The sequence below is a fragment of the Cibotium barometz genome, chromosome 10 (genome assembly GCF_041138505.1).
Source record: "Cibotium barometz isolate CiBa-2024 chromosome 10, ASM4113850v1, whole genome shotgun sequence".
Classification (NCBI taxonomy): Eukaryota; Viridiplantae; Streptophyta; class Polypodiopsida; order Cyatheales; family Cibotiaceae; genus Cibotium; species Cibotium barometz.
The window spans coordinates 61,028,914-61,053,364 of NC_141055.1; the positions used below are offsets into that span (position 1 = coordinate 61,028,914).

The 24,451-nt window shown below is 45.3% G+C and overlaps 1 protein-coding gene across 2 annotated transcripts in view; it reads left to right on the top strand.

Moving 5' to 3' along the window:
- The window catches only part of LOC147635132 (diacylglycerol kinase 1-like), a 91,639-nt gene that overhangs the window by 15,285 nt on the left and 51,903 nt on the right, over nucleotides 1-24,451 (top strand). For both annotated transcript variants that reach the window (XM_086804426.1, XM_086804427.1), the window contains exons 4-8: nucleotides 17,292-17,414; nucleotides 17,540-17,668; nucleotides 17,758-17,843; nucleotides 20,989-21,097; nucleotides 21,246-21,294. In XM_086804426.1, coding sequence (XP_086660552.1) covers nucleotides 17,292-17,414; nucleotides 17,540-17,668; nucleotides 17,758-17,843; nucleotides 20,989-21,097; nucleotides 21,246-21,294 — 496 coding nt within the window. The remainder of the gene's footprint in view (nucleotides 1-17,291; nucleotides 17,415-17,539; nucleotides 17,669-17,757; nucleotides 17,844-20,988; nucleotides 21,098-21,245; nucleotides 21,295-24,451) is intronic.

The following is a 24,451-nucleotide window of genomic DNA, read 5'->3' on the forward strand; positions in this document are numbered from 1 at the left end:
AGGGATGCAGCACGTGCATACTTGGCTCGTACCGAGGATGCCTATGCAGAAAAGGCAACCATCCCACATGTCTTGGAATCCCGACAAGTGCCCGAACAAGAACTTATGTCTAAGAGGATGAATCTCCATGCGATGGGAGAGGAACAATCAGTGACTTCACGCCATGCAGGAATACCTCATGTAGCCCGTGAAGGATACAATGTTTATGGCAGTGGTCAAAATGTATGTCAAATGCCATTGCCGGCTGAAAATGTGCATGCACAACACATGCAACATGGGCTGCAATTTTCTGTTGGTGCAGGTATTCCGCGTATCTCTCATGCCACTCATACCTTCGAGTGTGCTCGTGAGGGAGAAGTTATGGCTGAAAATGTATCCATGCATGTTGAGGGGCCAGCCATGCCTCATGCTTACAGGGCACAGGTATCTATGTCTTATGCATCACCTTTTGGTCCAAAAATGATGCCAGACACAGGGGCTGTCCCAATGGACAAACATGGGGGAAAACATGTTGAGATGCACACACATGCATCAAAGTCTCGTGACTTCAAAGCCGGAGACAAATCTGTGAAGTTTGACACATATCATGGGGAATATGATGCATCAAAGGCACTTGCTTTTATTGCCCAGTTTGATATTGCTTTCAGTGATGAGGATTTCACTCAGAAATCCATGATCCGGCATGTAAGCATGTTCATGAAAGGCACTGCTGCCCATTGGTGGCTCACGGAGAAGCTCTCACCGAATCCCGTTAGAGCATGGGAAGAGTTCAAGGAGAGGTTTTATGCTCAATTCTTGCCTCCCAATGCATTGAATGAGATAACAATGAAGTGGGATTGGGTAAAGCAAAATGAGGGGGAATCGGTAAATGCATATGTACAAAAGTTTTGGAAAGTGCTTTTGGAGGTGTCTCCATTTATGCATGTCACCGAGGCGGAAAGGAAGAGAAGGTTTCAATCGGGATTGCAACCCGTGTACAAAGCGGGATTACAAATGTATCCTGGTCATACCTTACACCAATTAATTGCAGCCGCCACCGCCACCGAGCAATTGGAACTCAAATTGAGTCGATCCAATAATGCTAAACCCTCATTTCAAGGCAAAGAGAGGGCTGTCCAAAACCTGCAAAATGATGGACAGCCACCTAAAAGGGACCAAAACCAAGCCAAATCAGGTCCAAAAGCTGAAAATAAGTTTGCTAAAAAGCGCTCTTATAAGCCGGCAAACTTTGGTCTTAGTGCTGAGAAGAAGGAGCAATATATGCGTGAAGGCAAATGCTTTACTTGTGGCAGCACTGAGCACATGGCAAGAGCATGCCCAAATAAGAAGAACAAAGCTGAAAATGCTAATGTACCGAAGCCTAATGTGCATATGGTTCCGGATATGCAGGGCAACACTTCACATGATAGCAAAGATAGGGTTGTATGTAAAGCTTGGGGACAGCTCAAAGATCAGCCCGCTTTGTTCATGTTTGATGATTGTGCCTCTGAAAATTTCATATCCACTCAGATGGCAGCTGCTTGAAGTGGAGGACATGGGTCCTCAAATTGAAGCAGGGGCTGCCTTTGTTGGTAGAGAAGTGCAGCTCATGCCTATTTTTGGCAAGTTGCGCATACACATTCAAGGCTATGTGGATCATGAGGATTTTCTTGTGGCGCCTTTGAATGGCTGTGATGTATTGCTTGGAAAGCCTTGGCATACACGTATTGATCCGTGCAAGGCTTACAAGACTAACAGAATCACCTTCATGCATAAAGGTCGAGAACATGTAATTGATGCTGGTGAAGAGGGTGATACCATTCCCCTTGTATCTCATGTACAAATTAAGAAAGTAATGAAAAAGAGTATTTTTGCGTACTTGATTTTTGTACGAGATCCTGTTGAGGAAAATAATGTACATGTAAACACTCTTAGTAATGATAGGCTGAAATTTTTGCAAGAGCACAATGATTGTTTTGCTGATGAGTTACCAAATGAGTTACCACCTGTACGACCGGAAGATCATCGCATTGATCTTGTGCCGGGTAGCTCACCACCTAATAGGCCAGCCTATCGTGTAAGTACATCCCAAAAAGAGGAGATCATGAAGCAAGTGAACGAGCTTCTTGAGAAGGGTTTGGTTCAGCCAAGCTCTTCCCCATATTGTTCACCCGTCCTCTTGGTTCAAAAGAAGGATGGATCCTTTCGTATGTGTGTGGATTATAGAGCTTTGAATAAGCTTACCATCAAGAATCGGTTTCCGATCCCACGCATAGACGACATCCTTGACAAGTTGGATGGATCGGCATGCTTTAGCCGAATTGATCTCGAGAGTGGATATCATCAAGTGCGTGTAGTGCCTCAGCATGTACACAAAACTGCTTTCAGGACAGCATTTGGGCTTTATGAGTATCTTGTTATGCCTTTTGGTCTTACAAATGCCCCGGCTACATTCAATAGAATGATGGATCGCATATTCCGTGGGTATAGGAAATTTACAGGTGTCTTCTTTGATGACATCCTAGTCTTCTCGAAGACCGAAGAAGAGCATAAAGCTCATTTGGCTATTGTTTTTGAAGAGCTCCATAAGCATAAACTCTTCATAAATGCAAAGAAGAGTGAGTTCTTCTTGTCAGAGATACATTATCTTGGGCATATTGTTTCCAAAGATGGAGTGCCGATGGATCCTGCAAAGATTGATGCAATTCGGAATTGGCCCGAATTGAGTTCGGTCCATGAGATCCGTAGTTTTCTTGGATTATGCTCTTACTACCGCAGGTTCATTCGGCACTTTGCATGGATTGCTTCTCCTTTGCATGATTTGACAAAGAAGGCGGCCATGTTCAAATGGACTAATGTAGAGAGAGATGCATTCCTCAAATTGAAAGATGCAACTACTCATGGTCCAGTGTTGATCGTTCCAGATTTGCAAAAGCCTTTTTGTGTGGAATGTGATGCATCTGGAAATTGCATAGGGGCTGTCCTCAATCAAGAGGGACATGCCGTGGCTTATGAGAGTCGTAGGTTGCATGATGCGGAGCTATCTCTTGGCATATATGAGAAAGAGCTCTTGGCTGTAATTCATGCACTTACTATATGGAAACACTATGTAATATGTGGAAGCTTCGGAGAAGGATCGGTACTTCAAAACTCAGAAATCAGCACTCTTTTCGCGACGGAATTAACGCACAAACTGAAAGACGATGTGCAGAAAATAGAGAGAGAAGGGGGAGATGGAGAAGGACACAGTATTGGGTCCCAATTACCCTCTGTAGGGCCCCCACCACGGATGGTGTATTTGCTTTATTAGAATGATGTAAATCTGAAACAAATACAAAGTACTTGACCTTTTCTTGGCTGGAAAACCTGCCCTTGACCTTCAGTCCTTCACCCCTTAGCTTTAGCAAACCCTTGGCTGTCCTGGCCCTTGAATGCTTGATGCTCTTGGTGAATTATGAGATGAGATGAATGAGATCTTGGTTGGGCTTTTATACCCCTCCCTTCATGCAGTCGGCTGGCTTCAGGACAGCCTCACGACTGAGTATTTTAATAAAATACTCACACACTTTAATAAATGCTGTTTTCACACTATGTTAGACACTGTCCAGCCTGCGCATGCTTCTGGGCAGCACCCTGGCTGCTGGGCATGGTGCGCAGAGGTGTGGGACAGTTCCCTACACCTGGCCGCCTGCTGTTTAGGGCTTTGGACCCAGACGGCTGCCTGTCCAGCAGTAGTACAGCTGGCCGACAGCCCCTCCAGCCCTTGCCTTGGCTGGTGGGCAAGGCTTGGGCCCTCCTGGCCCCTTGGGGGTGGTTCTACACCTCCCCCATGCCCATACTACAAGTGCAAGTGCAAAACCTTCTCACTGGGGTAGCCCGATGGGCTGGCCCCTTCTCTACATGCAAACCTACATGCCTACAGAGGCCTGGCATCCAGTTGCAAACCAGATACACAGCACATCTGACATCATTCCAGAGGGAGACTCACAGCGCGGACTGGCACTGCTTCATGTGCAGGACAATGCACACCTGACCTTGGACTCATGTGCAGGACGATGCACACCTGACCTCGGACGACTGAGATGGATCCCTGGCTGACTCGTCCCGGACTGGGCTCACATGGGACCAGTTCACCATCCCAGGTCCTGCACCTTCTGTACAGAAATGTCTACGTGGCATCCAAGTGCGGGATGCACGTGACATCCCCTTCTGCTTAACTTGACGGAAGCTGCATAGCCTCCAAATAATCCGTCAATAAAGCCGGATAGTCTTCGAAAAATTCTTTGTCGAGCCATACCGCTTCATGAGTTCCTCGGTCCTGAAACTTCGTGAGAAACTGTCGTAGTCTTCGGCCTGAGCCATGCTTGAAACGGTGCAGAAGGATCTGTTCTGGAACCATTACTTCTGCTTCATCAATGATGTCTGGTTCCGCTTCGTCTTTGACCTCTGAAGGGGGTGGACCTGCATATGGCTTTAACCAACTGACATGAAATACATCGTGCATAGTCCAACTCGGAGGTAGCTTTAACTGCATAGACACCTCATTAATCTTTTTCCGGATGGGAAATGGTCCGAAGCTCCTGAAAGACAACTTTGGGCATCGCTTGCCCACCTGCTTCAGTCTTTGCTTCATAATCCGAAGATATACCCAATCTCCTTCCGAAAACTTCATGTCCCTTCGGTCTTTATTGGCCTGTCGAGTGTAGGCCTCTTGCGCTTTAGCCAATCTGTCTTTAACGGACTCTAGGATCTCCTGGTAAGACTCCGTCACTCTGTTCGCCTCCGGTACTGAAGACGAAGTCCTGGTTAACAACGACTGGAAAGGCCTTCCAAACGCTGCCTCATATGGAGTCCTGCCAATAGCTGAAGAAAAAGAGTCATTCAAAACAGCTTGAACTAAAGGCAAAAACGATTCCCACTTACCTTGCTGATCGTGGACATAACACTTCAGCACATCAAAGGCCAACTGGTTGTATATCTCTGTCTGGCCATCTGTCTGTGGGTGGAATGCACTGGAAAAATTCAACTTAGTACCAAAATTATCAAACAATGCCCTCCAAAAATGACTGGTAAACTTGGCATCTCGGTCTGACACTATGGTCCTAGGAATCCCACAAATCGGGTACCAATGCCGAATGAATAGCTGGGCAACATCCTCGGCGGTCACATTGGCCCTGCAAGGAATAAGCATAACAAATTTGCTGAACCTGTCAACAATAGTCAAACACTGTGTATTACGCTTACTCGGACTGGGAGGCAGATTTGTGACAAAGTCCATCGAAATGTCTTGGAAAGGACCCTCAGGAATTGGCAACGGCTGTAACAACCCTATCTTCTTTCCACGAGGAGCTTTCACCTTTTGACAAATGTCACAGCGTTGTACATATGTAAACACATCATGCCTCATCTTTGGCCAATAGTATTGCCGTTCTAATTTCTCCAGAGTCGAATTCATGCCCCTATGACCACCTGTAATGGCATCATGGGCATCATGGAGAAGAGCTGCCCGGAATGACTTCATGACACACAGTCGGCCTTTGTAGTAAAGCCAACCATCGCGTATCAGAAAATGGCATGGTCCTGTGGCATCCAATGCCTGTTCCCACTGCGTACCGAATTCCTCAGAATCCGCGTACGTGTGCTTCATGTCTTCTAGTCCTGTATCAACAAGGTCAAATCTAGTGGTCTGAATCGCAGATACTTGTCCCTTCCTGCTCAAAGCATCGGCCACTGGATTGGCCTTTCCTGGAAGGTACTCAATCATGCCACCGAACTGCTGGAATATTTGACTCCAGCGGTGTTGTCGATCACTCCACTGTGCACTTGGCATCGTCTGAATCCAGCGCAATGCCTGATGGTCAGTGCGGACCTCGGAAGTCACGGCCATACAGGAAATGTTTCCAATGTTTCAAGGCCTGTATAACTGCTAGGAGTTCACGATCATAGACTGAGTAATTCTTTTCGGCGGGCAGTAACTTACGAGACATGTAAGCTACTGGATGACCATTCTGTTGCAATACACCTCCAATTGCGATGTTACTCGCATCGGTGATCACCTGAAATGGTTTGTCCCACGAGGCAAGGGCTAAACAAGGCGCTTCTGACAAAGCCACCTTGAGGTTCTGGAATGCCTCCAACGCTCGTGGAGTCATTCGAATCTTTTGCCTCCTTGTTTTCACTCCCTTTAGCAGATCGGTGAGGTCTGCCGAGAGATCAGAAAACTTGTCAATGTGGGTGGAATATGCCTGGCATATACCCACAAATGATCTAATGTCATAAGCGGTCTGAGGTACTTCCCAGTTAACAATCTCGGCCACTTTAGCCGGATCAAGTCGAATGCCTTCGGCACTGATTATATATCCCAAGTAATGTACCTGGAACAGATAAAATTCCGACTTCTTTTCATTGATATAGAGCTCGTTGCTTTCCAGCAACTTAAGGACTTTCTCCACATCAATGTCATGCTGCTCAACTGTAGCTGAAAATATGAGTATGTCGTCCAGAAATATGAACACACACACTCCAATCAACTCCCGGAAAATACGCATCATCATGCGGTTAAATGTAGCTGGGGCGTTTGTCAAACCAAATGGCATGACCACAAATTCATAGTGGGCCCGTTCTGTACGGAAAGCTGTCTTGGGGATGTCCCCCTCAACAATCCGAACCTGGTGGTACCCACTCTTTAAATCCAATTTAGAGAACACCTTAGCTCCATTCAGCCTCTCGAGAATATAGTCAATTCGAGGCATCGGGAATCTGCTCTTGATAGTCAGCTTGTTGAGTGCACGATAATCGACACACAACCGAGAAGACCCATCTTTCTTCTTGACAAATAAGATCGGTGCTGCAAATGGCGACACGCTGGGGCGGATGAAGCCAGCTTGCAACAATTCTTGGAGTTGGCGGTCCAACTCCGATTCCATTGCCTTAGAAAGGCGATACGGGAACTTGCTCGGGGGTTCCGAGCCTGGGAGGAGGTCAATCTTGTGATCCTCCGGTCTGGACGGGGGAAGCTGGGGAGGGAGACTGTCCCGAAGAAAAATCTTCTGGAACTTTTCATGGAGAACCGAGTACTTCTCGGAAGCACTGGCCACCGTCTGGGCTGTCTGGATGTAAATCATCGCACACTGTGCGCCTTTCCTAACTGCTCGCTTAGCCTGCAAGTGGCTTATGAGCGGAAAGTTTGGAATACCTGGCTCACACTTAATGGTCACAGGGGTGTTTGACACATTCCGATCGATCTGGAACGTGTGCTTGTCCCACTTGACATCTGGGAGAAACTTGTGAAACCACTGGATACCCAAAATTATGTCTGCTCCTACAAGAGGGGCAACCATAAAGTCACGCACAAACTCTATGCCCTGAATGACTAACTTAGCACCTAGAGCTTCATACTTGACGCTCGTTGTTATACCTGTGCTAAAACCCTCAACTTGTTTGTCCACCGGAGTCAGCTTGAAACGGGCACGCCTAGCGGCCTCTTCCGTGATCACATCCTCCGTGCTGCCGCTGTCAAACAAGACAACGACTCTCTGGCCACCTATGTAGCCAAAGGACTTGAGCAATTCGTTGCGCTCATACTCCTGGTCATGGGCGCCCTTCTGCTTATCTTCGAGCTCCCGGCTAATAATTGCTCCAACTGAAGCACCGGGGGTGGAAGAACTAGGGGTAGCCGCTAGGGTCTGTGTGGGAGCTGTGCTCACCACGGAAGCTGTGGAGGCGGCGGCGGCCTTTGGAGGCTTCTTCGGACAATCCCGAGAAGTATGTCCTTTTGTGTGACAAAAGTAACATCTACCCTCCTTCCTGTACTGAGCAAGCTCCTCAGCACTCAACTTGCCACCTGTCTTGCCTGCCTCCGCTTTCTGGTCTGGAGTAAGCTTAGATGCATTGTTCGAGTTCTTGGAGCCAGAGGCTCCCGGGCTCTGTCCTGGGGAAGACCCTGTCTGGTTCTGGCTTTTGCCCCCCGAGGCGTTAGCCTTGGGAGAAGCCGGCTGGGAAGTCTTGGGCTTGCCACCATTGTGTTTCATTTCTGCACTCTGCGCAAGCGAGAGTGCGTCCTCAAAGGTGGCTGGCCTGAACATACGCACCTCCCATTGGATTTGCGTGTCCAGGCCATACAAAAACTGCCCTTTCTTGTTCGAATCAGATAAGCCTAACTGTAGACACAAGGTCGAAATTCTATTGGCAAACTGAAGGACTGGTTGCGCGTTTTGACGCGCACCCCTGAACTCGTCTTCGAGTCGCTCAAGGTAGTGGGGCGGTAGAAACTGCTGCTTAAGGTCACGGACGAACTCGTCCCACCCATAAGCTGCCATACCTGATCTGGTGTGGGCATGAGCCCACTGAGTCCACCAAGGAATGGCCTCACCTTCCAAATACCAACTAGCTAAGATCACTTTGTCAATATCTGTTTTCCTAACTGCGGCAAAGTAAGCTTCAAATTGATGTAACCATGAATACAGAGTAGTGGGATCGAGTTTACCATTATACTTACTGAAGTTCATTTTCTCGGGAAAATGATTCGAGGGCGCCGCCGGTGTCAATCTGGCGTCCAAAGCTCGGAGGTAACGCTCGTGTTCCACTCGTCGCATGGCTTCGTCTTCTCGTTGTCGAATCTCCAATGCACGCATCTGCATCTCAAGCAAGGAGCTTGGCTGCGGCTGTGACCCCTCGAGAGGGTCCCTGTGACGAGGATCTGGTATCTGGGGTACGGAAGGAGAGGGAGGAGGAGATGGAAAACGCGACGCTGGAGAGCGAGAACGCTCCTCCAGAGCCAAAATCCGCGCCTTCTGCTCATCCAACTTGGTTGTCTGGTCTGCGATTGCTCGCATCATCTGCTGGAACATGTCTTGTACACTCAAGCCGGGTGCCCTCGCTGGGCTGCCTGGTGCACTCTGGTCCCATGGTTCTGGTTCTCTCTCGTCGCCAAAGTTCGCCATAGCGGGAAAATGCAGTTCCTTTCCGGAACGCAATCTGACCATCCACTATCTGTGTGGGAGACTTCCGGAGGCTTCCGGAGGCTAAAAACCAACCGTCCTTCGAGGGACAGGAGTCACTCCGAAAGGGGTAGTCCACCGGCGTCTAAAAACCAACCATACGAGCGAAAAAATTTTCTGGTTTTCTTTGCTGAATCTTTGTCCTTGAAGTGAGCTCTGATACCACTGTAATATGCGGAAGCTTCGGAGAAGGATCGGTACTTCAAAACTCAGAAATCAGCACTCTTTTCGCGACGGAATTAACGCACAAACTGAAAGACGATGTGCAGAAAATAGAGAGAGAAGGGGGAGATGGAGAAGGACACAGTATTGGGTCCCAATTACCCTCTGTAGGGCCCCCACCACGGATGGTGTATTTGCTTTATTAGAATGATGTAAATCTGAAACAAATACAAAGTACTTGACCTTTTCTTGGCTGGAAAACCTGCCCTTGACCTTCAGTCCTTCACCCCTTAGCTTTAGCAAACCCTTGGCTGTCCTGGCCCTTGAATGCTTGATGCTCTTGGTGAATTATGAGATGAGATGAATGAGATCTTGGCTGGGCTTTTATACCCCTCCCTTCATGCAGTCGGCTGGCTTCAGGACAGCCTCACGACTGAGTATTTTAATAAAATACTCACACACTTTAATAAATGCTGTTTTCACACTATGTTAGACACTGTCCAGCCTGCGCATGCTTCTGGGCAGCACCCTGGCTGCTGGGCATGGTGCGCAGAGGTGTGGGACAGTTCCCTACACCTGGCCGCCTGCTGTTTAGGGCTTTGGACCCAGACGGCTGCCTGTCCAGCAGTAGTACAGCTGGCCGACAGCCCCTCCAGCCCTTGCCTTGGCTGGTGGGCAAGGCTTGGGCCCTCCTGGCCCCTTGGGGGTGGTTCTACACCTCCCCCATGCCCATACTACAAGTGCAAGTGCAAAACCTTCTCACTGGGGTAGCCCGATGGGCTGGCCCCTTCTCTACATGCAAACCTACATGCCTACAGAGGCCTGGCATCCAGTTGCAAACCAGATACACAGCACATCTGACATCATTCCAGAGGGAGACTCACAGCGCGGACTGGCACTGCTTCATGTGCAGGACAATGCACACCTGACCTTGGACTCATGTGCAGGACGATGCACACCTGACCTCGGACGACTGAGATGGATCCCTGGCTGACTCGTCCCGGACTGGGCTCACATGGGACCAGTTCACCATCCCAGGTCCTGCACCTTCTGTACAGAAATGTCTACGTGGCATCCAAGTGCGGGATGCACGTGACACACTACCTTCTTGGGGCTGATTTCACTGTGAAGATAGATCATGAGAGTTTGAGGTATTTTCTTACTCAAACTAAGTTGTCAGAGAAGCATATGAGGATGGCCAATTTCCTCTCTATGTTTCATTTTCAGATCTTGCACACCCCGGGAAAGAAGAATGTAGTGGCCGATGCATTGTCACGAAAGCCGTATGTAGCAGCTATCTCGGTTGCCTCTCATGGGGACTTGTCTACCATGCGTGATTTGTATCATACGGATGCTGATTTTGCCACTTTTTGGGCTGATTTGATGGCTGGTCATGCACATGCCTCATATGTGATCAAAGAGGGTTATCTCATGAAAGATAATTGCCTGTGTTTGGTGTCTGACATGAGGCAAAAGGTTTTGGATGAGTGCCATGCTCCTCCATACGCTGGTCATAGAGGCATAATGCCTACTACGCACATGATTGAGCGGTATTTCTTTTGGCCAGGTATGCGGAAGGACATAGAGACACATGTACGTGCATGTATCACCTGTCAAAAGGTCAAATTTGATAGGCAAAAGGCACCAGGTTTGCTTCAGCCATTGCCTATTCCTACGCAGCCATGAGAAAGTATTACAATGGATTTCATTATGGACTTGCCACGTACCCAACAGGGTAATGGTGCAATTTGGACAATTGTGGACAGGTTTAGCAAGCAAGCTCATTTCTTGCCGGTCAAAAAGACCATCAAAGCTGAGATGGTTAAAATATATCTTGCACAAGTGTTCAAACATCATGGAATGCCGAAGTCCATTGTGGGGGATAGAGATCCCAGGACTACAAGTCTCTTTTGGCGGGCCTTATTTGATAATATGGGCACCAAATTGGACTTCTCATCAGCTTATCACCCTCAAACGGATGGGCAAAGTGAGGCTGCAAATTCAGCTGTGTTGGATCTCTTGAAATGTTATGTGGCGGATCAGAAGTCTTCTCGGGAGAAGTACTTACCGCTTGTGGAATTTGCATACAACAACACAGTACATGCATCTACGGGAAAGGCCCCGTTTGAGATTGTTTATGGTAAGGTGGTTTTGCCACCATCCTTCGCACAAAGGATGAGATATTTGCAGCCGATGAGTATGTAAGAGACTTGGATATTGCTTTTGCTCAGGTGCGGACAGCCATTGCAAGGTCACAAGACAAGCATAAAAAGGCTGCCGACAAGCATAGAAGGCAATTGGATGTTAAAGAGAATGATTGGGTATTGCTGAAATTTGGGAAAGCAAGACTTGCAAAGAGGCCTGGCAAAGAGGGTGCATATCCTAAGCTTGCAACCAGGTACTATGGGCCTTTTCGAGTGATCAAGAAGATCAATGAAGTGGCTTTCAGATTGGCATTACCTAGTCATTGGCACATACACAATGCTTTTCATGTGAGTCTCCTTCGCAAGTATGTGGGGCTGGAGCCTAGTGAAATGGTCATTGAGCATCCACCAAAAGTGGATGACCTTGAGGAGATCTTGCAGCCAGAGCAGATTGTGTATCACAAGGAACGCAAGCTTGCTGCAGGCAAGGTTGTGAGGCGTTACCTTGTGAAGTTTAAGAACTATCTTCCCATTGATGCTAAATGGGTAGATGAAGAGTTCTTTGGAGATTGCCCGCAGTTACTACAGGCATATTTGGATGCATTTCAGTTGCGGACAACTGTTTAGAAGCGGAGGGGAATGTCACCATTTGGCCACCCGAATGGTTCACTCTTGCTTTCACACTATGTACATATTGGATTGGTGTCCATGGCTTGTGGAATGTGCCTATGCATGTGATTGACACGTGTCATGCTGTCTAGTTGGATATGATATTCCGCTGGGACTTGATGTTATCATGCCCGGAATATTTGGAGGACTTGACTTTCCGCTGGGACTTGTGCCTTTGTGTACATGCCCGGAAACGCCTGGAGGACTTGGCTTTCTGCTGGGACTTGTGCCTTTGTGTACATGCCCGGAAACGCCTGGAGGATTGGCTTTCCACTGGGTTTGGTATCGCATATACTTGCCTGGAAACGCCTGGTATTATATGGTTTCATGAACGGAAATCGCTCATGCCAATGCTGCATTGCATAGCATCTTTATGTGCTTGCTTGCAAATGAAATTGCATGCTGTTTTCATGCCTGCATGACCTATGTGTAGTTCCGGGCTAGGGGACGCCCGCCCGTGAACCGTGCGTATGAAACTGTCTGCTGACATGGTTGTGTGGCATGTGAACAGGTGGTAAGTATTACCCAATCTAGGCTCAAATAGCCCTTAGGACTTGGCCAATATTTATAAGTGAGTGCGTTCCCATTTCATTAAAGTTTGGGCGCCCAAAAGTCACTTATAAATTATGACCGCTTCCAAGTTTACACTCACTGAAGTCCCGAGGCGGACAAGACTCAATGTCCAGGACCTGATCCTCCCCTTTTACTCATAAATGGGCATCTCCCCATGTCCTCTCACCTGATTGGACCCCAATTCACTTACTTATTAAGAGAAAATTCGTGTTTTCTCTTCATGAGGATTTTTGGAGGCTGAAAACTCTGTTTTTCCACCATTTCTCTTCATTTCCAAGCTCTCCATAGCCATACCCAACTTGCTAGGGTGTTTTCCAAGCTTCCAAGAGTGTTTCCAAGTGCTAATCACTCTCCTACTCACTCCCAATGACTGAAATTCAGCAAAACAGCTCTCATTTTTGCTGTAATTTCTGGTCTTTTTGTTGAAAACCCTAATTTCAGCCTTCCTTTCTCAAGTTGAACCATAGGGAAAGCTTTCCCAGGGTTCCCTTCATCCTCTTGAAGACTTTTGTCGCGAAGGATTGCGGCAAATCGAAGATATCAACACTTCTAAAGCTTCCAACGCGAAGGCTTCCGCTTGCAACAACTTCTATGAAGACTGGTAAGCTAATTGGACAATGTGTTGTCATTACTTACTCAGTAGAAGGACAGGACTCCTTGTTTAGCCGCCCTGTGTAGTATTTCTCTTGTCCTATGTGCTCTTGAAGATGTTGCTACCTTGCTTGGTAGAACATAGAGCCAATGGTAGAGAATATGGGCACTGAAGTCGGGCCGGGCATCAAGGCAGCTCCTTGGTGATCTACATCGACATACCATTGTTTTCTAAATGCTAAATTTCATATGCATTGGCATGGAGGATTTGGCAATGGATGCCCGTGAAGCTATGTATTGAATTTCTCCAATAGTAATACAATTTACTCAAGGGAGGGGTCGGCCGTTCCGGCTCATTGCGTGTCTCTTGTCAATTCAGCAATTTACTTCTTGTATATGAGCAAGTGTCCTTCAAATCTTAGTGTATTTAAGTGTATTGATTAGCATTGTGTTCAACCAAGTTACAGACTCCTGTGGCACGAAGATAAGCTTTAGCAGTTTCAACTCCTTCGGCTTTGATGGCTCGATCCTTGATGAAATCTTCAAACATTTGAATCCTTCTTTGGTCATGTTCCCTCTTGGTTCTCCAAGCAAGGACTTCTTCGTCTCTGAGAAATCGCCTGAACTGTGGAAAGTCATGATACTCTTCTGATGACCCTGGTTCCCATCTTGAAGTCCTGGATCGGCCTTATAGTTGTTCCCTTCATTAGGCCCTTGGTCTCCCTTTGCTCTCGACATGGCTCTGTCACCCCAAGAAAGTTTCTTCAAGAGAAATCTTGCTCCGATACCACTGTAAGCCCAGCGCGGTGTGCCGTGACAGACTCAACCACATGTCCAAGAGATAGAGATATAGAGAGAGAGGGGAGAGAGAGAAGGGAATAGGGATCTTGCACAATACACCACATTGAGCGGGGAACAGGCTCCGCTCCCTTGCCTGAACTTATTCAAGAACAATCCACGGGTACGTTGGCCAAGATCAATACAATCAATGAATACAAAACAAATAGATATGCCAATGTAGGATATCCAAGTCGATGTCGATGTCGATGTCGAGGCACGAGATCTCTAATGTCAAGCACACCATGGGGATGATCCACAAGTATCTCTCACCGGACTAGTACCAAATCTAATATCCAAATCTGAATCCAATGAATCCAAATCCAAATCCAAGTCCAAGTCCAGATCCAAGTCTAGATCCTAGTCCAAATTCCATGTTCATGTCCAAGTTTCATGTTCATGTCCAAGTTCCATAACCAAGTTCCATGAGTAATATCCACAACTCCTACAACCTTGTCGATGAAGAAAACCATGGAAAAGCTCTTTCTAGCAAGAAAACTGATATAAAACCTGTTTTAATGGTTTTTGGGCGATAAAAACCTCCAAAAAGTAATTTTTAGGGTTTTTGGAGCAGTTTTAGGGGTTTTGCAATTTTCAGGGTTTTTGAAATTTCTGAAAGCAAGTTGGAGAAGGTGTTGATGGCAAAGAAGAAGCACTCCATGATCATAATGATGCCCACACACACTTCATTTTTCAATGATCTTGTTCATGGTACTATAAGAGAAGTTCAAGCCTATTTGTACTTGGAAAAGCCTTGCTTTTGCTTTGCTTTTACCTTTTACTTTACTTTTGGTCTTTTTAATAGTAAAATATTACTCAACTTTAGTCAAAAGTTCTTGTTTTGCTTTTCTAGCTTTAGGGCCTTGCTTTTTGGCCTAGGAGCTGCTTTTTGAAAAAGTGGCTTTTAGCTTTTTGGTACGGCTCAGTCTCCTCTTTTCAATGGTGCCCTTGGCTCGTGGTCAACCTTGTTTGACTTTTTGTTTTTTCCTGCTTTTGGACCAAGAATGGTAATTTTTCTTAATCAAACCTTATGGACCCTGTCCCCATGTCTTCTTCCACCTGTTTGGTGTCCGAGCATGGGTTTCATCATGTGAAATAGAGTTAGGAGGGCCAAATAGTTACATTTATGGTGTTGGTTGGTACCCAGATCTTTGAGCAAGTATTTGCTGAGCTTTGTGGAAAATGTGGTGCAGGATTGCACCCGCACCTTGGTTTGTTTGTAATAGTTTACTCATTGGAATAAAGAAGTTCCTATGGGGGGCTGTCCGTTCCAATTCAGTGCTGTGTTCTTTTCAGTGTTGTTTATGGTTCTTTCGCTCCGTCCTAAAGATTGTTTCAGTATTGTGCTGTTTGTCGGTGTTTTGAGTGTTCCGGGGTTTGTTTGCATAGGTTTGGTTTGGTTTCAACTTCTCTATGTCGTCATTGTGCACATGTGATTAGCATTGATCTTTGTTGCGTAGTGTTAATCTTAGTTAATTGCGCTTTTGGAGAGTTAGAATGTTACATTGGTATCAAGGCGTCTAGGTTAATCCTAGGCAACTTTTGTGCATGCAACAAAATAAGGGTTTTCGCTTATGCATAGGCCAAATAAGGGTTTACGTTTGCATATGCAATCAACTTTGTGCATATGCATTAGGGTTCGTGTATAACTTGCATGTAGTGCTAGTTTTGCATGTAGATTGCGTCAAGTCTAGGTCTTGGTAGGTGATCAGTCCATCACATCTTTTCTTCATGGCCTACCTAGAGAATTTTCTAGAGCAGAATGCCAAGTTTCAAATCTCTTGCAGAAGCATTCATGCATAGAGCTCTAATGCATAGATCTAATTCATAAGAGCTGCATAAGAGCTTATGCATAAATATAATGCATAAGAGTCCTTATGCATTATATGTAATGCATAAGAGCTCTTATGCATTATATAATGCATAGAGCTCTTATGCATAAAAGCTTTAATGCGTAGTGTTAATGCCTACTTTTGTTATTTGTCCGTCATTAAAGATTTTGATGTAATTAGCCATAAAGAAATCCCTTTTGTTGTACTTGATTTTCCTTAGAGAGGAGGGAGAGAAGAAATGCATTCATCAGGATTTTTTTTTTCTAAAGAGAATTGAATTTCTGAATAAGGAGTGTTTTGCCAAGTTCCTTTTAGGGCAACTTTCACAAGAGAGATGTGGTGTAGTTAACAAGATTAAAGCCGATATTTGTTACATCCCAAGGCTAATCAAGGTTAAGAGCTTCAGGTTAGGTTAACCATAGCCTAGGGGTTAGGCATCTTAACTGGGGGGTTAGGCTTTGATGAGATATGTGCTATAATTGGCTCTTGGTTCATAGGCCGCCTATATAAGTGACTTGAGGAGCTCCTCAGACCAGGCCGCCTATATAAGTGACTTTATGAGTCAGTTTGGGGGAGGCCTGCGGACTACTTGGTGCTTACATCTGACGGGTGTGTACGGGTGGTATGGGACGCTAGGGACTTTGCACGTGGAGCCATGTCTCGGATGCTACTTACTCCTTGTTGAGCATGAACGGCTCTATGGCTGGGCGGTGAGCTAGACGGGTGTGTACGGGTGGTATGGGATGCTAGGGACTTTGCACGTGGAGCCATGTCTCGGATGCTACTTACTCCTTGTTGAGCATGAACGGCTCTATGGCTGGGCGGTGAGCTAGATGCCAATGTCTATGTTTGTTTCCTTTTTGGTTATGCTTGATTGCAAGATCTGTTAGCCTCAGGGCATTGAAATATCCAGCTACAAGTTCAGGGTATACAGCTGTGCTCACAATGGCCAGCACTCTGCTAAAACCTAACTTTTACGCTAACAGGTTCCAATATTCATGACACATGCATCCTTGCCTTAATGTTTACCCTAACGGTCCTGAATAATCATGAAACATGCATCCGTGTCTGAGGATGATGCATGTGAAAGCATATGTAAGGAGACTGCACTGATGCTGTCTCGTATAGCCTCATGTATGCAATGAGTTCAGGTCCACTGCTGCTACTGCCTTGCAAACAGGCAATTTCGTGCATTGCACACAAGCCTACACACGACCCCTCACACACCTTGGGTTTTGGGCCTTCATCTAAGTACATGGTTGGGGCAAGAGATGAAGCTGCTCGATGCCATTTGAGGCAAGAATTGACCCAAGTCCTTGTACTCGCATTTCTTATTATGATAACTATATTTACCCATCAGAAGGAAAAGCTACATTCACTCACATGTACGCTTACACAAAATCCAAAAAAAGAGATGATTCTCTTATTAAGAAGGATCTTTACGTAACTCTCAAAATTTCGAAGTATGCACTCATGTGGTCTTTATTTATTTTTCCTTTCATCAGGTCTTTGACTTGAGTGAGGAGAAACCAGACAAGGTACTCCACATGTTTTTGAGTGGTTTGGAAAAGCTCAAGGAAGATGGTGACAAGATGGCAGAGAGCATTCGAGTGACCTTCAAACTTATAGTAAGTCCCTATGTGGGAAGTAGATCTGCGTATTTGCTTCTTGTTTCACTTAAAGAAAGGTTTACCATTTGGGAAAAAAATGCACAGAAGAGGGTAAACATCTTGTATTTCAACTCTTTTCTTAGGTTGCAGGAGGAGATGGCACGGCTGGGTGGCTTTTGGGGGTAATTGGCGATTTAAAGCTGTCTCACCCTCCACCTATTGCAACAGTCCCACTTGGTACAGGCAACAACCTACCTTATTCATTTGGATGGGTGAGTATCCAGTTTGACATTTGGTGTTGATTCTCTCTTAGTGTACCTTATGAAGGTTTTGTATTCAGCAAAAGATCCTGTTTTTGCAGGGTAAAAAGAACCCGGGTACAGATTTGGAATCCGTAAAGAAGTTTCTGTTTGAGGTCTACCAAGCAAAACCCATGAATATTGACAGGTGTGCATTTCTTAGGCAACACTGTTGAGTTGGGAAAGGCCACATTGGTTAAAATTCCACATCACATTAATAAACCTTGGCCCTAGGAATAAAGCCCTACTTAGTTGTCACATGAAGAGATTCTGAGTGCCTCCATTGAGCATAATCGTGCCATTGCCATTGTGTCATACCCTCAACCAAGTCTTCCTCGCACGGCAACCTTGTGCATTCATCAATTTGATTGGGCTCATGCCTGTGTTTCTGCATGTGGAGCATAACTATTGTTATGGTGTTGCATGATGACATGGTTTCAGGATCCATTTGCATTTTCATATTATAACGATTTCAAAACTGTTTGGGAGTCATTGCGTGGGACATTTTGACAGTAAGGTCAATGGAATCACCTGCAACTACGCTAAGTACTTGCAATTCAAGATCACCTGCAATGATAAAAGGGCTTGCAAGGCAACATTAGGTCTAGAGAGTTTGCAAGAAAGCTTATATCAAAGAGCCATGTGTATTGCTTCCTGGTACTGAGCCCTGGAAGGATTTCTTTATGTGTAATATTCTTAAATGTGTCCCTGAGAGTGGTGGTGACGGGAGGCAGAGCACACGTTTTATTTTCTCTGAGGCAGAATAGCTCCTGAGAGCGGTGGTGACTAGAGGCACAGCACACGTTTTATTTTCATCGCTTGGGACATTTTGACACTAAGGTCAATAGCAATAGTAACCTGCTTTGACACTGAGGTCAACATTCACCTGCAACTACACTAAGTACTTGCAATTCAAAATCACCTACAATGATAAAAAGGCTTGCAAGGCAACATTAGGTCTTGAGAGTTTGCAAGAAAGCTTATATCAAAGAGTCATGTGTGTTCCTTCCTGGTACTACACTAAGTACTTGCAATTCAAAATCACCTGCAACTACACCAAGTACTTGCAATTCAAAATCACCTGCAATGATCAAAAGGCTTGCAAGGCAACATTAGGTCTGGAGAGTTTGCAAGAAAGCTTATATCAAAGAGCCATGTGTATTCATTCCTGGTACTGAGCCCACGGAGGATTTCTTGATCTGCCATATTCTTAGATGTCTCCCTGAGAGCGGTGTGACTGGAGGCACAGCACACCTTTTTCTGGCGTCCTCCCGATCCGTTTCTTCCATCATCCAGGCGTGGGGTAGTATGCAGATATTTTGACGTCACAGGTCCCCAGCTCAGTAGATGAGGCTGACAGACGGCCCATTATGTGGAACGGCCTTATCAAAGGTGATCTTGGCAGACCCATGCGTGCAGTAGGATATATGCAATGGCCAGGCTGGGAGAGATGCGCATCGACAGTACTTGAGTGGAAGAACTTTAAAAGTCTTCCAGATGATCAGAGAGGGGCTTTTACCCAGCATCTCACAGAGAGTCACTGACGGATTGCATAGATTGATGCAGCTTTACCTAACCTAGTAACCACTGGATCACTGGTAACATTCTTAGATGAGTATCACCAGTTGTGGCTGGGATTTTTTTTTGGGACATGTGTGCTCCTTCGGGTGATGGGATTCCTGAAACCACAGGAGGAAGATATTGTTGCCTTCTATTTCATTCAGTCTGGATGGCAGATGGAGAGATGTGATGTATAGGTGATCACACTTGGCTCTGTGATCCGCCCAGTGAGAGTAATGGGCTGCTCTGGGAAGCATTGGTATAGTGACCCTTCCCCTGTGATGGTTACTCATGCCCTATCTACATTGGGACGCCAAGTTGCTCATGCTTGGATAGACCCAGAGAGTTCCCACTCTTAGCCTTCGCTCACTGGGAGGTGTATGACATTACACCCCCCATTCATAGGAGGTTATGGCAGAGACTCTGGCACTCAAACAGGAGGAGCCAGGTATCCTACTTCTTCTGGCTGTTTCTACATGGTGGGTTGCCCATCAACCAGTGGAGAACTGTTTTTGGCGTGCGCCGTGGACCCCTCTTGTCCCAGATGCCTAGCTCCATCCGAGACAGTATATCATTGCCTATGGGAGTGCAGAGGAGCAGAGAGGATCTGGGTATTTATAGCCCAGCTCTTGGGCAGATTGAGAAGTAATCCTATCTATATTACTTGGGGTGCTATTGCATGGTTGATTCAGTCTGGCCCTCAGTTTCTTTTTGAGGGCAGGGGAGCAGATCCTGTTATACTTGTCCGTAGGGGCATAGCTCAGAGATGTTTGCCTGAGGATATCCCCTGGTCATGATACACATCACCTTCGCTGAGTATTGACCCCACTTGGGAGATTATTGCTAGTATCACAGGTGGCATATCTGGAAGGCCAGATGCTCAGAGGCCTCGAGAGTATTCAGCTTTATGACACCCAGTGTATTTTCACTATATGGAGTGACAGTGTTCACTTTCTTTTGGCCACCTGGGCCCACGTACAGGGATCTTCTAGAGCTGTGCAGACAAAGCGCAAGAGATATATGAGAGTGGAACCATGGTATTTACTTAACCTCCATTCCCACAGGAATTTTATGACAGCATAATGCCCCTGATTGGTTGAGATCTCCCTACCTTTTGGTTTGAGATCTCCCTTATTTTATTTTACTTAATAGAAGTCCCCTTTCTGACAAAAAAGAGAACTGTGTGTGGCCAATCAGTCCTAGCAAATAGTTAGAGCATCAAGTACAATGAGGAGATTGCTACATATTGTGAGAAAAAAAATGTATTTCGATTGGGCTTGTAATGCTTTACTATTAAAAGGAACTAGGTTCCTTTTCTTGATGTGGATCTGCGAGCATTGAGGTGGGTTTTGAGATATTACTCTCAATGTATATTGTGGATACATTGAGAACCATTCAGTAAGGCAATTGTATCGCTAAATGTTTGGTAACTAACCGTGCAATTAAGTTGATGATTAATCTATTTAATCACAGGGTCAAAAGTGGTGATTAATCTCTTAACTAGGGGAAATAAGCGACAATAAATAAGCTAAGCCAATTGGGCTATTTCCCTGTAAATGCATAAAAAATCTCTTTAATTATGGGTAAATCAAGAAGAATCTCTCAATAAACCTCCAGTATTGCTTGCAATCGTATCTCCGTCTTCAGAATTTAGCTTTGTTCTATTTCAGATGTGGAATGTTGGTATTTTGGCATATTCTAAGCCACAAGGGGCACATGTGACTGTTTTGCAGTTGGCATGTTGTTATGAAGATGGAAACTCCTAGGTCTTTGGAGCCGGTAAAATTACCTCACTCATTGCATCCTTTTAGGAGAGTTTCAGAATCAGATGTGCTGCATGAGGTACATTTTCTTAATCATACTAGTTGAATTTTTTGTTTCTTTAGCTACTTGATTAGTTGAATTTTAAAATTCGAAGAAGTTTTTACTTCCCTGAAACCAAGATCTTCAAAATTTCAAAATTAAAATCGGTGCTTTGTTTTTATTGCAGGCTGGTTCACAAACATTTCGTGGAGGGTTTTGGAACTATTTCAGTATCGGTAAATGTCTTGTGCATCTGGTTAATTAGCAGTGTTGTCAAGGTCTTTGTACATATATGGGTGATTTATGTGTTGATGTGTTTTATTAAATTAAGGAAATTGATGAAGGATCATGGTATCTATCTTGCACATGTCAGATAACGACTTGTACGTGCTGGAAACTAATGCTTTATCCTACTGCATGGTACCAACTATATAAGGCCCATTTTTTTTCCTGTGCACCATGTTTGACTAGCCCAAATGCCCTTTGGCAGGAAACATTTAGATAGTGGATGGTGGTTGTTGGAGGCCAGATGGTTTGTAGATGTGTGGGTAAGTATGGCACACTGCCAAATAGGCTGTGTGCAAGTGTGGACCAATATTCCCACATTGCGCTGCAGGAAGGGTTGAAGGAGATATTTTTGAGACATTTAGTCTTCACCAGGCCGATGGTACAATTGTTTGGGGTTAACACGAACGTGACCATAGGAGGTCAACATGACCTTGACCTACCCTACTATATATAGACTTGTGGCCATAGTTCATATCATACTCGTATGATTAGTGAAGCAAACATTTGCTAACGTATGATAAAGCGGCGTATGAAACTGGCCTATCATTCTTGCTCTTTTTTTAAAATAAAAAATTTCAGACTTTTTTTGCTGAAAGTGACACCGTGGCTGGTCTGCACCCTGTAGGTACCAGGCTCGGGTTGTAAAGAACCTGGGCCATAGGTTGGGCAGTGGGCACTAGACTATTAAAAAGCCCTACTTTTACAACCCCACTGATCTCCTAAATGCAAAACACGAGTGATTAGTACAAACCCCCTAAGAGGGGTGTACGCTAGCTCACCTCCCAACCATAGGTTCTATGTTTCGAACCAGCCCCAAGCCAGAGGCTAAGGTCTGACTCCCACAGATCCATGCCAGTCCTTCGGCATGCCGATCTATGCTTTGCCACACACGGAGTCTTGGTTGAATTCTGAACAATAGTGAGGTTATAACAACAATAACCCATGGTTCACTTATATAGTGCCCACTCAGCCCCAATGGTGCTATAAATAACCAAACTGTTATGAATAGCCAGTACACATGGATTTATTAATAATAACCTTATCCACCCATATTAGTATGCGTTCTCCTAGTCCTAGGGCTCCCCTAACCCTACTGGATTAGGCCCACTAATTTGAGGATTAGTAACCAGGTATATGACATACTTCCCCTCCTCAGACATTTCCACTCTTGGAAACAAAATTTGTCTAAGAAAGAACACCGGAGAATGTATGTTGTAAACTAGCATCTGTCTCCCAAGTAGACTCTTGGAACATAAGATAAGTCCTCAACCTCAACAAACTCCTAAGGAATCACATTGCTATCCTTAGCTCCCACCAGCATCTCTTTTAGTGTACTGGCATGAAAGACTGGGCAACAGGGGAAACTTAAACTACATTTGACAATTGACTCCATGATCTGGTTCACACGTGTAATCTTTCCACTCATAACTCTGTCATAGGAGTTGGCTAGATCTCCAGCCACTGTTCGAACTTCGTACAACTATCTAAGTGGAGCCAAAGACGGACCAACTCGAACTAGAGTTGTGAGGAATATAACAATCAATAAATCCAACTCCTGAGGAATAGGAAAATCTGACATCAAGAGACAATTATCATAGCCAACTAAATTACATATCTTGTTAGGATTAGGTAATTCCACCTAGGGGATAAAAACACTTTCCCTCTCTGAGAACCAGAGAACTATCAGATATCTGAACACTCTTGTCATAAATGACCTCTGAAAGTGTTCTCATCAAGAGCGTGTCCAAACCAGAATAGTCATGATATAATCCTCCTTCTGTATCATAACTTTTGTCAAATGCACAATTGTGTAATTAACTGTACAGTAGGTTGATCCTTTCTAGGGAAATCTGCACCTAGAACTATATCTTCAAGTTCTAATTCTCAAGGGAAAACTTGGGTTGACACCCATACCAAACATAACCTGTTCGGTATCATCATAGGCAGATTCTGATCAATCAAATGATCTCTCAGTGTTGAACATGTGCAATGTTCCACCAGAATTGATACATCCTCTTTGCTGCCTGACAGACTGGGAACAAATCAGCATGAGTAGGAACCTACTCGGTCAAACTCTGACTATTTAAAGTATCCAGAAACTTCAAGTTCCAACTCAACCCAGTGTGTCGATGCAAGCAAAATCTGCCAACATCAACACTCTACTGGAACTGGGCCGAACTAGTATAGCCCCATCGGTCAATATCCTGCTACATAGTTCTAAAATAACAGCCATAGTAATGCTGATAAACTGGATATCTGCCATGTCAAAAGCGTAGCCAATGTACATCTGCCACATCAAAGGTGTGGCCAACAAAACTGGATGAACATTTGCTGCATCAGAGGCTAGTACACCTACCCCATAACCAAGGCGAGTAACATCAGTTTTACCATCTAGTAAACGTGAGGATAACTATCCCATTAGAGGCTAAAACATTTTCCTCGATAGAAAACTGTAAACCCGTGCATGTGAAATCCTGGCGTCCCACACCACCAGAACCTACCCCATATACATCTTACAAATCCATCACTCCTCAATTCGTAAGTCTTCCGAAAGATTATCAAAGATTGCTAGCGAACTCTTCCGACATACAAACTGAACCTTCTCAGGAGAATAAATCTATCCGAGAAAACCATTGATCTCAATATCAACAGGATCTGCTTTGAGTTTGGACCCTACCAAGTATATGTACGCACATCAAGATCCCTTCGAATTGTCTCAGTGAAGCAAAGAAGCTTCAACAAGCATACTGCTTCCCTTCGGTCCAGAAATCCACCGAATAGGAATATTGATGTATCAAGAAACCCTCCATGTAGCATTCCTAGTCATACCACCGGGATACACTCCATACAAGACCCCCCTTTAGACAAAAGTTTAAAGGGGGGTCTTGTATGAAGGACACAACCAGACTCCCACCTAAAGGAAACGGACTTTCAGGTCAGCCCACCACATCAATAAGCCCTAAATAACACTTCTTTATATTTCTCACGAGGCTACTGTAAATGTAAAGCACACAGTCTATGGCAATCCTACCCCAAATAAGACCTTGAGGTTGTCGTAAGTGAAACAGCCATCCATGACGATCTTGCCTCAAGTAAAACTGTGCC